General features: G+C 46.3%; 1 protein-coding gene across 1 annotated transcript in view; it reads left to right on the forward strand.

Moving 5' to 3' along the window:
* Positions 1–365: 365 nt before the first annotated feature.
* LAMP5 (lysosomal associated membrane protein family member 5) overlaps positions 366–13377 on the forward strand; it is a 15673-nt gene continuing 2661 nt past the window's right edge. Inside the window, exons 1-5 of the mRNA XM_025876613.2 lie at positions 366–987; positions 1518–1690; positions 2065–2196; positions 2319–2424; positions 3823–4011. Coding sequence (XP_025732398.2) covers positions 927–987; positions 1518–1690; positions 2065–2196; positions 2319–2424; positions 3823–4011 — 661 coding nt within the window. The 5' untranslated portion in view covers positions 366–926. The remainder of the gene's footprint in view (positions 988–1517; positions 1691–2064; positions 2197–2318; positions 2425–3822; positions 4012–13377) is intronic.

Genomic DNA, 13377 nt, shown 5'->3' on the forward strand with positions numbered 1-13377 from the left:
TGTTTCTTCGTCCCACTAGAGGCTGTAGAGTAATATCTGCATGTGTGTATGTTTACATAACTATGTAACATTACTGTCCTAAGAGACCCTAGGTAACTCTCACAAACTTCGGGTTCACTTACATTCCTCTTGGCAGAAAAGTCTCAGTATATTGAGGGTAGGTGACCCCAGAGTCTAGAGCCCTCATGCAATCAGAGAGAACTAACAGAAAATAAGCCAGAATACTGCACTGACTGACGGCCCCATTTAGGGAGGCGTCAATTTAACTTTAAACCCATTAGCTCATTGAGAGCAAGGGAGAGAAGGGGATGTCTCCAAACGCAGGAAACTGTTGCCATAGCATTTTCCTTCTCTATTTCTGCCTACTCTTCCTCCCCCAAAACAGCAACAATTTGTGCTCTCCGTTTTCTTTCAGCAACCAAATGCATTTTCGGAAGCCAGGACTCCAGGGTTGTGAAAGCTACACCACCTAATACTATAACTGGTAGAGATATTGAATAAGTCTGAGAGTGCTGTTAAGTTTCCCCGGACAGAATCATCTTTGCGGATGCAATTGCAGAACAGGAAACAGACTCAGGGAAAATTGTAGCCCCCCCAAAATCTCATTGGCTATCTGCACAAGATAAGCCACAACAATCGCTCCTGCAACACAACGGATCCCTTTCGGTACTCTCAGCCGTGGACAGCTCCCTCACCTCGCGGTCGGTTCCTCCGCAGTGAGCCGCCTCGCGTTCAGCCCGCACGGGTCGGTGCGGCACCCGCCACCAAGTCTCCGCCAGCGCGCAGAGAACACGCGCTCCCCCCTCCTCCCTCTCGGTGCCCCCGCCTCTCGCTCACCCCAGCTCACTCCAGCGGCGACTTTGAGGGATTCCCTCTCGGGCGGCCTCTGCAGCAGCACATCTGGCCTCATTTGCTGCACGGCGAGCATGGATCTCAGAAGAGGCTTTCCCAGCGTCTACAGACTTCGAGTTCTCCTGATGCTGTTCCGTGAGTAGCGTCTGGGCGACCGCGAGGGCAGAGTGCACTATTTCCTGAGAATAGAACCGGCAGAGTAAAACCAGTAGCTTAAGGTCAAAATGTGACCCTTACGTTTTGCTATTTTCTTTCATTTTGGGCGGCGGGGTGGAGGGCCTTCCCGCCAGTGGCAGGGAATTCCCCAGAGGGCCACACACCTGTACTGCACATCCCAGACACAAAGCTCTGCGAGCCTGCTTCGTGGGGTCAGAGCACTGGCAAGAAAGATTTGGTTTAAAAGCCTAAGATGAAAAAAGCCAGTCGGCTTACAAAATAGTAAGGCTTTACATTTTTTAATTTTTATTTTGATTATAAATTAACAGCAGCGGAGTTAAAATTGTTGGCGCTAGGTTAGAGAAACGGCTCGCAGAGCGCACAGCAGCCCGCAAGGAACTTTATCACCCCAAATCCCGCAGACCACGATCTCTCCACCCTTGTGCCCGCGACGCGTGGGCTTGCTGAGCCCAGAACTGATGGAATTTTGGGGGGTTGTTTTTCCGCAGATACAATGGCTCGAATCACGGCAGAACAAGAAGTGGAAAATCTCTCAGGCCTTTCCACTAACCCTGAAAAAGATATATTTGTGGTGCGGGAAAATGGGACGACGTGTCTCATGGCCGAGTTCGCAGCCAAATTTATTGTCCCTTATGATGTGTGGGCCAGCAATTATGTCGATGTAAGGAACCTTTTCCCTCCCGGCTTGCTCCTAGGGCTCCAGGGGCGAAGGGCACCCTCCCTCAAGGCCCGGTGAAGACCTGGGTCGCCCGCCTTCCCCCTCTGCGCCCCTGCAGGCTGCTTCCGAATGCTGCATGGGGGTTCCGGCTTGTAATGCCTTCTGCTCGCCCTGCCTGCTTTGAAAGTAACCCCCCTCTCTCTGCTTCCCTAACGGCCGGGTCTGCACGTAGAGCATCTAACCGCATGTTCCCGGACCCGGGAGCGCGCGCGCAAAGGAGCGCCCAGGCGTGCAACCCCAAGTTTGGACGCGCTGCCCTTTACAGCCCCCACCGAGGCCGGGCTCGCTGAGGGGGTGCGGGGCGTCTGTGTTCCCAGCTGATCACGGAACAGGCGGATATCTCACTGACCCGGGGAGCTGAGGTGAAGGGCCGCTGTGGCCACAACGAGTCGGAGCTGCAGGTGTTCTGGGTGGATCGCGCGTATGCGCTCAAAATGCTGTTCGTAAAGGTAACCTCGAGCGGGGCGCGGAGGCGGTGCTGCCTCCGGGTGGGTGCGGGCGTGCGCCGCCCCTCGGTTTCCTCACCCAGAATCCGTGGGGGCGAGTGACGCGCGCCTCCCCCGCTTGGCAGGAAAGTCACAACGCGTCCAAGGGACCCGAGGCGACGTGGAGGTTGAGCAAGGTCCAGTTTGTCTACGATTCCTCGGAGAAGACCCATTTTAAAGACGCAGTCAGTGGTGAGTAGAGGCCCCAGGGCTGGGGAGGGAGACTGGAAGACCGCGGGCACTGCAGAGAGCGCAGCCGTGGAGAAATTCGGAAATTTTATGGAAACCAATCCTGGCTCTGCACTCCCAGACCACGTCCACCCTGGGCTCTGTCGCCAAGGTAGAGGAGGGGAGAGCACCGGTGCCTCGGGGCCTCAGGCCTTGTAGATGAGCAAGGAACCCCAGGCCTAAGGAACAGCCCGTCACCCCTAGCCTGATCCTGGATGAGACGTCTCAGGAGGGCCTGTCATCTCCGGGCGGCTTCAGGACGATTTCTTATGATTTGCACTTTCAAGGAACACGGAGAAGGGCAAAGCTGTGTTTTCTTTTTTTTCTGCACCCCGGTTTTTCTTCTCATGTGTGGAAACTTGAAAGGGTCAGTGTGACTCCTTTTCACTCAGGATTTGATGGCCTTCAGTATCTTTCTGCTCATGTCCCCAGGGCTCACACTCGATCTTCAGTCATCGACTGCAGCTACCCCAGAGAGGATTCTGAACCGTGTCCTAATTTATTAGCTTTTCCTGCCCATCACTCCAACAACTCACCCAGATCCTCCAAAAATATCGTGGCAGAAGCAACAACCATTCCCCAGATAAGAATGTTCCCATGTGCAGGCCCCATCAAAGACCACACTTAAGTTAATTCATTACCTAACTTATTTATTTAGTAAACTGTCTAATTTCCTACTGATGCCTTCCATCACCTGGGCACCTACGTTGGGAAAAGATTTTTATTGAGCACATGAAAGAATGTTCATGTCATTTCTCCCTTTCTACCTCTTTTAATCATTGTAGTAAAAAGCATTTTCTTCTCTTCATCAAAATCCATATTCAAATACTTCTCCCAATTATGTTAGATGCCTCCCCCGACCCCTGCTAAAAATAAAAGGGAAAGAGGGAAAATACCAAAAACAAACCCCACAAACATGTGTCAGAAAAAGAGATAAAAGGGGCAGACCTCCAAAGAGTATATAGGTGTACCAGGGCATCTGCCCCGGGCACCAGCAATCAGCCCTGCTTTGTTGAGGAAGGAATTTACTCTGTTCGGGCCAGTGTGAAACGTGGAAGATCAAGTCACTGTATCTTTGGACTCTCCAATGTCAGGGTTTATGTAGTAAAAAGAAGGTTGGATGTGTAGGTATCACTCATCTCTGCCAGACAAGAAATTTCAAATCAGTGTTTAAGGAGCCCCTGCTCATGAAAGAAGGGGTGTGCTTGTCCTTTGTCAGCCCTTGATGTCACTTGCAGAGCCCCAGCCCCCTCAAGGCAACACAGAGGATGGAAGGGAGTCTGGGGCAGAGAGGTAGGAGGTAGAAGGTCAGGATTCTGCCAGAAAGAGGGTCCTAACGGTTGCTTTGGGCCATCCCTGCAGCTGGGAAGCACACGGCCAACTCCCATCACCTCTCTGCCTTGGTCACCCCAGCTGGGAAGTCCTATGAGTGTCAAGCTCAGCAATCCATTTCACTAGCCTCCAGCGATCCACAGAAGACAGTCACCATGCTTCTGTCCGCAGTCCACATCCAGCCTTTTGACATCATCTCTGATTTTGTCTTCAGTGAAGGTAGGTTGGTGGGGGGATCTCAGTGGGAGGAGAAGACAGGAGCCAAGGGAAGGCTGACGTCAGTGTGGTTGGGGAAGGGGACCTGCCGGGGTCCCAGGCTATTACCACTTGTATTTTCTTTAGGCTGACATGACACTTCCTCTCTCTGTAATGTTTTAGGAAGAGTATCAACTTTCTTCAAAGGCTCCTTCTTCTCCCTTCCTCCTTTACTCCATTTTCTCCTCTCCCACTTTCTCTTCCTCCCTCCCTCCCTTCCTTTATTTCTTCCTCTTTCCTTTCCTCCCTTCCTTTGCCAAAGAGGAACCTTGATGGAGAGAGAGGTAACAAGATCCATTTGGAAAACCTGTATATAATTTTGATGCAAATTTCCCAATGAAAAAGCAGCTAAAAATCTCAAGTGCCCGTGGATTGTAGAAGGGCCTCTGCTTCTGTGGGCCTCAGTTTCTCCATGTTATTTCAGGCACTTTCAGCTGTAGGTTCTGCCACTGTGAATCTGTTTTTGTGTAGCTAGAATGTAGTAGGGGTGTGTGTGCGCGCTTGCACATACGCAGGTCACAGAGAGACTCATGAAGACCTCTCTCCCTCCAGCACTCACCTTTGTAGGGAGGAACTCCCTTGAGGCTCTGGGCAAGCAAGGGTCCCTGACCTTTTCCCTCTGGGGTATGGAGAAAGGCCTCTTCTCAGTCTGTGCTAGTCTCTGAAAGGGGGTCAGGCAGCATATAGCCGGGCAGATTCAGGATGTCCACATTCTCTTAGTTCTTTGCAGCCCACCAGAGGTTGGGCACAAGGGGAGTCCACATTTCTGCAACTTACCCGAGTCTAGCCCCAATTTATACTGGGCAAATGTAGGGTAAGTGAATTTTTTAATTCATTTGTTCTTTCTTGTCTGGAGAGGTTTGTTAAGAAATGGGGAGAGATTCTGGTTGCTTTATGGATACCTTCCTTTGGGCTGGGGATCCCCAGGTGAATACAACTACTGGAATATAGAGGCTATCAGGGAATCCCCATCTATGTCATACATAAATCATTAAATCATTTCCCAGGGAATCCAGCTTTCATACAATTCCCCTCCCAACTCAGAGTATACTGAATAGAATCTACCCCACCCCCACCGGGATGATTTAAAGACCATTTGAGCATTCTTAAGTTAACAGTCTTTGACAGCAGAGCCGACTTCTTTTTTCATCTTTGTATTTTTACCACCTAATACAGTGTTTGGCACACTGTAGATGCCCAGTGAAATTTGGCTGAATTGATATTCTGAAGCCGTGGATACAATTAACAGAGGCTTCCAAATGCTTGAATGCCAGATGAAGCAGAATTTAATATATTTACTAAGTCAGTGCAACACTTACTTCCACACACTTAGGGAAGAATGGGTTATTCCATTTTAATGGATCTTCCAGAAAAATTGAAACTAAACTCTAAGTATTAAAACATAACATTTTTTAAAAATCTGTTTGATTATGGAAGTATTTATAAAATGTAAGTCAATGTCTTTCTTAAACTGAAAATATTAACTATAATTAAATGTAATTGAGCTATGATTACTGATGACCAGGAACTCATGAGGAACATATTGGATTGTGTAGAATTAGTCCCCAGGGTCCCTCCCTTAGATGCTTTTGAGTTTATAAGGGAACTTTGTATAGTCTCTAAGGACTCTCTGTTTGTTACTGGTCAGCTCTTCTTGGGCATGTCCTTACTTGTTGGTTCTACTAATACTATGATGACTGCCTTCACCAGGTCCTTCCCACAGCCTCACTCTTACTGATTCTCAGTTATTTCCACATTGTTGCTTACAGTCATTTATGAACTGAGAAACCAAATCTCATCCATGTGTAGGATCCTACACAAAGTGAGAGTAAATGAGTACTGAGTAGGGACCAGAGCTATTTTCCTGAACATCAGTGAAGTTCATGGCATGGACTTAATGGACATCTTTTGTTTGAAAAACAGTTTTTATCCACTTCCAGGTCCTGGACAGGGATGGTTGCTGGGTAGACTTAGAGAGTTTGTAAGCAGCACTTTCTAAATGTAGATATATTAAGCACCAGCCAATTGTACTTGTCTCCCCCAGGCTTCTCTGGGTAATAATTAGGATGTCCCCTCTTGTAGGGTGCCCTGGGGCTCAAAGCTCCTGCTCCTGGGAGGAGGCAAGCCTCATTCAGAATCACTCACTGGATCCGTGTGCCTTTGTGTGGCAGGGGCTCTTTTGTTTCTTGCTCCTCCTATCTGTGCCTCTCAGCACCTGCCCCCCACTGTGTTTTGTAAGAGATCATTTTATTTGATTTGGTGGAATCCAGAAGATTCCTTTTGGGGTGCTATTTTGGGACTTGGCACTTGCCCCTCCCCTTTCCCAGAATAGAAGCTCTGGAGGTGTTGCCTGTACCTGAGTGGGGGCAGGGGGCAGCAGTATCTGGTCATATATCTGCACACCCACTGTGGCGGTATGTGTGTGTGGTTGGCAGATGTGTGCAGGACCTACAGCCAAACGGTTTCCAATGAAGGACTTATTCCCTGTGTAAGGGGGCCATACTGGCAGTCTGAAGTTTCAGACCTGCCTGCTTAATAGACTCTGAGAAAAGCAAGGAAGGGTCAGTGAAATGGATTACTGGATACTCACACGGCTGAGAGCAGCTCGAATGGGGGTTGACGTCTTTATCACATAAATCCCTTTAGTGCTTTGAGCTCAGCTACTACACTGATCCTCAACAGAAGTCTCTTACCCCAGCCCGTCTCCAACTGCAGTGTGCACATGAATCTTCAGCTGCATTGTGTACAACTGTGGTGTTCTTGTTAACATGCAGAGTCTGGTTCAGTAGGTCTGGGGGCGGGGCCCAAGATGCTCCATTTCTAGCAAGCTCCCTGGTGATGCTGCTGGTCTGTGGAATACTGTAGGGGGTTTGAGGGATCTTGAGCTGACCAAAGAAAAGATATGACCTTGAGAGGCAGTAACACACAAGCTTGATTTGGTGGTACTCGGACAGGGTTGCATCAGAGGGGAAGCTGCTCAGAGCATGAGACTTGTCCAGAGGGAGGCTTATGGGGACCACCATCCAGAAGGGGAGGAGGGCAAAGGACATCTTGGTGGGGAGAAAGGAGCAGGGAGAGGGGGGCTTACATGTCTAGGTGATATGGCTCAGCAGCATGGTAAGGAGTCTCTGGATCAGAGAGCTCTAAGGGGCAGCAGAGGCTGAGGCCTTATACCTCTAAGGCCCTATGTTATCAATGGGTAACAGCTGTGGGGTGAGGTTTGGTATGCAAAGCAGGCAGGCTCTAAATAGCTAAAGATGTGCTTGTTTGGGCTGGTTTTTAAATAACTAGATGTGTAAAAATTTGAGTTTGGCATGGCAGGCTTTCGAGCTAATGGTCTCAGCCTGCAGTGAAGAAATAAACCACCTAGGGGCCAATACACAGAGGCTACTTTGGCTCATTTCCGTAACCAACACACTTTCATGGGAACTACCAGCCGGCAGTTCAAGGCACCTCCTGCTTCCCAGTTGGGGTTGATTAACGTGTCCTTCCACAGTGAAGTCCGTGTAGTGTGTCCCTTTGAGCGTCCCAGGAGATTTCTGGCTGGGATGGGATTGAAGATTGCATCACTGATAGGCAAAAAAATCAGACAGAATTTTAATGGCTTGAATGAAAGGCAACTTTTATGTATGCATAATTAGAGAAGAAACAGAACACAGAGGGTGTCTCTGTTCCCCTTTATTAAAGATTCAGGTTTAACAGGCATTTAAGAGTTACCACATAGAGGCTGGTGCCTTTTTTAATTCTCGAGGGGAAAAATAAACAAACAAACCAACCTGTAAAGAAAGTACTGAGAGTCCAGATTACCCCAGAGAAACTGAGTCTCAGAGAAGTGAGGTTATTGGTGAAGTCTGCCCTCTTGGTGGCTGCTCGGGCTGGTGCAAGAGCCTGTCTTTGGATATCAACTCCTGTGCTCTTAGCCTCTCAGAGCTTCAGCTGCTCCCGCTGAGCGACTGTAATAAACATGTGAACGCAAGAGGCACCTTTACAAAGGTTGTCAAGTCCCCTGAATTCATGAGCTTTTTATTAGTATTCTTAACAGCATGTTTGGGAGATGCCACTTGATCTCTATTTTACCCAGATCTGTGTTTTAGTGGAAATGAACATGCCTTACCTTGCTCTGTACAGCAGCCCCCAGTAGAACACCCTGTGGCTAGCTGCCACACCACAAGTGCAGGGAGGCTTAGCTAATGCTGATCCAGAGCGTTGTGTAGACCTGTGATTTACTTAACATCTACCAGCCAAGAAACGGGTCACCCCGGGCTGTTGTCCCTCAGGATCTCCTGGGTAAGAATCTAGGGGGAGATAATCCTGTTTCGAGCACTGCTAAGAACTGTGTCGAGGGCTGGGATGTGGAGCCCTAGTGTGGGGCCATGGAGCTAGCCAGTTGTAGAATTCAGTATTCCTGGTACTGTCCTGGAACAGAGTGTTTCAGGCTGGGTTCCCCCGGGAGCAGATCCTATGCAAGTATGTAAGTGCAAGTGGTTTATTTAGGAGGTGATTCTAGAAAGCACTGGTAGGGTGCTGGTGAGGTGAGCTAGGAAGGCAAGACTATCAGTAACAGGAGCACTAATGAGCAGGTTTCCACCGTGGGTAACTGGGGCTCACACCGCTGGAACCTCTGGGAGTGTAGAACCCACCTCTGACTATCTGGCCTGAGAGGTGGGAAAATGGCATTTACCCACCAACTCCCATCCACCATTGATGGCTGCTGGGGGAGAGGGGTTGACTCTCTGAGACTTCCAACCTGCCTTGTAGGCAAAACCCACTGGAATGTGTGGGAATGGTGAATACCAAGGCAATAAGACACTGTCTGGGTCTGCTACACCTAGGTACTGGGATATATGAACTTCCCTGCCATGGAGGAGCTTACAGCACCGTGAGAAAGGGTTTACACAACTTTTTGTTGTGCATGCCATATGCCTTGTGCACAGTAGCATCTATCGATAATTGCTTTTATTATCGTTTTTTATTGCTAGTGCCTACATCTTGGTGAGAGTATCTGCTTGTCTCCAGCCAATTGTCTCCAAAGCCCACTCATGGTAACAATTTCTTGGTATACAAAATACATTTTGCTGAGGTTACGGAAGTCTAGAGCCAGTCCCCTCCCTCCAGCTGCCCTGTCAGAGTAGAGGAAGCCCAGCCAGCAAAAGACTTGCCCTGTCCTCGAACAGGAATAGTCTGTGGTGTTAACAGAACTTGAGAAAGCAGGCAGCTTGCCTTTTTGCCCACTGCCCATCTCAGTGCTGTCCATTTGGGGTGCAATGAAGTGTTCTTGTAGATGGTCAGCCTCTGGAAGTACATACAACATTGAGATGGTCACCAAACCATCCAACACACGAAAAATGGTGGTCATCAAACAAACAAATGAACAATAACAAAAACAAAAATCACGGACTAAAAAACAGAACCTAAGATGAGTCAGGATTTTAGTGGGGGCATTGGATTTATGGTTGAGGGGACCTTATTTGGCCACTGGCCACTGGCAACAGATTACCCTTCTGTTGTCTGTTCTGTCTTCATCTAGTTCTTTCCAATTGGTTGTTGTTGGAACTAGACTAGACTGGTTGTTGTCTTTTCCAGCCATATGCCATTCTAGAACCCTGAGCCCAAGCCCTGTGGAGGTGCACAGGGAGTTAGGGATATCTGAGCATCCAAAGCCAGATTCAGTGTGGGCTAAGACAAAGGATGTTTTCTTCTCCCACGCAGAGATGTAGGGTCTTCCTTGTTTTTGAATTTGTGGATTGTATAGTCAGTTTATTGCACAGGATCTTAATCCTGGGGTCCAGAGGGGCTGTGGATAGTATTCTGGGAGTGTGTGAATTTTAATGGGAAAATTTACATCTTTATTTTCACCAATTTCTAATTTTTAGCATTCCCTTCAATTATAAATGAAAATAACAACTCGCAGTAGTATTAGTGGTAATAATTAATTAAAAACTAATAAATACTGGTGACCTTGTCACCAACAGAAATCGTAAATATTTTTACCCCACATTCATTGGTGCAGGTCTTGCAAAGTGACAGTGATGCTGTCTATGGGCTCACGGTCTCTCATTTAAAACCCTTGGGGATAGATGTGTTTCAGACTTTAGGATATTTTAGACTTTAGGAAGACAATATAGGGCATAGTCCGCATATCATAGAAAACCCCAGAAGAGTCCAGGCAGGCCCTGTAATCAAATATATTTATATACCTTTTCCCTGCAGAGAAACATGTGAATCTTCATGCTAAGTAGAATGAGAATCATGAGCATCCTGACATTAGTTCAAGTCAAGTGTTGCTGCCAAAGGAGTGATACAGAGTACTTTGGATTTCCAGAGCTCTGTGGATTTTGGAATGGTGGAGAAGGGATGGCAGACTCATTAATTCCCCCTTATTTGACCACTTAGTGGATGTGGATGGATGAAGATGGGGATTCAGTATTTTTCATGATAATTTTTGACATCCCTTTATTTTCCCATGTTTATTATTTTTGACATGCCCATAGTTTAATACTGCCTTTATATACCCCTTTCTGTGGTGTGTTTAGTTCAGGTTTTTTCTTAGGCAACAAAAAATAATTCTTAAGAAATAATCCACAATTATAATGAGAAGGGAAATAAATCAGCCAGAGAAACACAAATACAAAATTATTTCACTCATATGTGGAATTTAAGAAATAAAAGAAACGAACAAAGAAAAAAGAGACAAACCAAAAAACAACAACAACAAAAAAACAAACAAAAAGCAAAAACAGACTCTTACCTATAGAGAACAAACTGATGGTTACCAGAGGGGAGGTGGGTGGGAGGATGGGTAATACAGTGATGGGGATTAAGGAGTGCACTTGTCATGATAAGCACTTAGTAATGTATAGAATTGTTGAGTCACTCTATCGTACACCTGAAACTAATATAACAATGTATGTTAACTATAGGAGAATTAAGATTAAAACAAAGCAAAACAAATCAAAAACAAAAAAGAAGTAAACCACAATGGTATTTTAACCATATTTCTTTTGCCAGAATACATTATACTTTTCTCCTATGCCTTCCTTAAAGGATGGGCTATGAGATGTCATTCCCCCATAACTATACCAAAGTTATTATCCATTTAAAGATAATACTTTGGGCAGTATGACTCTGACACTAATTCAGATGTGTGGGTGTTTTTCCCAACCACTAAGAAATTCTCAGACAGCAGCTGGGTGTTCTATAGTTCAACTTACTGTTGACACTGTCTCCCGAGATATACCACCAAATTCTGCCGGTTAAGGGCTCCTTCCTACAAGATTGCTCCCCATCTCCCCTTCACACACCAACTGCAAGTCCAGGTTGTCATCTGGGCTTCTGATCACCTTGCTATTGGAGGTTTCCATGACCTTCTCCTTGAATTCTGGAGAGGCTCACAGAACTCAGAGAAACATTTTACTCACTAGATTACTGGTTTGTTATAAAAGGATAGAACTCAGGAACAGCTAGTTGTAAGAGATGCAAGGGCAAGGTATAGGGCAAGAGTGTAGAGCTTCCATGCTCTCTCCAAGCCCACCACTCTCTCCAAATCTCCATGTGTTCACCAACCAGAAGCTCTCAGAATCCCATCCTTTGGGGTTTTTATTAAGGTTTCCTTACCTAGGCACGATTGATTAAATCACCGGCCATTGGTAGTTGAACTCAATCTCCAGCCACTTTCTTCTCCCTGGAAATCAAGGGGGTAGGGCTGAAAGTTCCAACCTTCTGATCACAAGATTAGTTCTCCTGGCAACCAGTCCCCATCCTTAGGTGCTGTAGGGATTTTCCCAAATTGACCTCATTAGCATAAACTCAGGTGTGCTTGAAAGGGGCCTGTTATGAATATCAGGGTGTAGGTTTCCAACTAGCATATGGAAAATTAGCAAAACCGGAAGTCTTAATTAACATTACACCAGCAACAGCATGTGGTGAGGAAAACAGCCTTTGTTGTTAACAAAATCCCTACACCAGGAAACCCCATATCTACTCATTTTTCTCTTTAAAGAGGCAATGTGGTATCATGGGGGTTAAAACGAACCTTCTGGGTATGGAGCTCTGGGCCCATAGCCATCTCTGGTGCATCTTGTAAAACAGCCAGATTTTTCCCCGGGGAAATGGATATATTGGACAGCAAGCTGATGCTCAAAGTGTGGGGCTCATTAGAATTGAACTAAATAGTGAAAAAGAAAAGTCCCCTACTAATTCTTTTTAGTCCTCTGGTTGTAATAAAAAGAAAGGTGCAGTTTAGTGTTAATAATGGATCCTTAACATTTCCCTAAATTTGCCAAAATGTCTTTTTAAAAATCCTCTTTGTAAAAAAAAATCTCTTCTTTTCTCAGTTCAGGAGTGTAGGTATGTATGTATGTAGGTAGGTATATGTTTACTTATTTATTTTAAATAGTTTTATTCAGGTCATAATCGCAATACAATAAACTGCACATACTTAAATGTACGATATGAATATTGACTTAGGAATACACCTATGAAGCCACCACTACAATCCAGAAAAATCAACATATCCATCCCCTCCAAAAGTACCCTCCTACCTCTTAGTAATAAGTATGTACCTCACTGAATTTTCAGAAACTGAACGTACCTCCGTGAGCAGTATGCAGAGCCACAGAGCCCAGAAGCCCTCCTTCCAGCCACCTTGTGATTCTGTAGCCTTTAAATGCCAGTAGCTCAGGTCTGCTACTGACCTGACCCCAACTCTCCCCCTAGCTCATGTCTGCTAAGTGCCACCCAGCTGTGCTGTTGAGTTAGGCTGTTGGAATTCAGGTTGGGGCTTCATTTGCCCTGGGCTAATTACTTAGCCTCACTCTACCTTATCAGTAAAATGGGTACAATAACAGTATTTATCTCATAGGGTTGTCATGGGGATTAAATGAGACAATCTTTGTTCTTAGAGCTAGAAGTTAATTTAGAAACCAGGCATGTTAAGTATACAGCTTTCTAAAAGCTGTATGTTTTTCTGCAGTCTTTCACGTTCTACTTAATAGAAAAGATTCCTGAGGTTCTGGCCTTATCTTTCTTTCGGCTTGTCTGAGGAGAGGTGGGAGGAAGTACTGTGTCAACATGGATTCTGGAGGAGCCTGGCACACAGTTGGTGCTCAATAAATGTTTACTGGGTCACCCTGACTTAAAAACATGGTCTTTATGAAGAGATAGCTAAACCCCTGTTTTCTCTAGTTATGGCTCCTAAGTTTGGTGAAAAGGCCACCAGTTACCCACAAGGACCAAAGAAGCCTGAGCAAATGTCTCCTGGTTGCTAGGAATGCAATTCTTCTTCTTCTTCTTCTTCTTCTTCTTCTTCTTCTTCTTCTTCTTCTTCTTCTT

Source organism: Callorhinus ursinus, unplaced genomic scaffold, assembly GCF_003265705.2.
Source record: "Callorhinus ursinus isolate GAN/ISIS: 27379988/994484 unplaced genomic scaffold, GSC_fseal_2.0 scaffold29, whole genome shotgun sequence".
Lineage (NCBI taxonomy): Eukaryota > Metazoa > Chordata > Mammalia > Carnivora > Otariidae > Callorhinus > Callorhinus ursinus.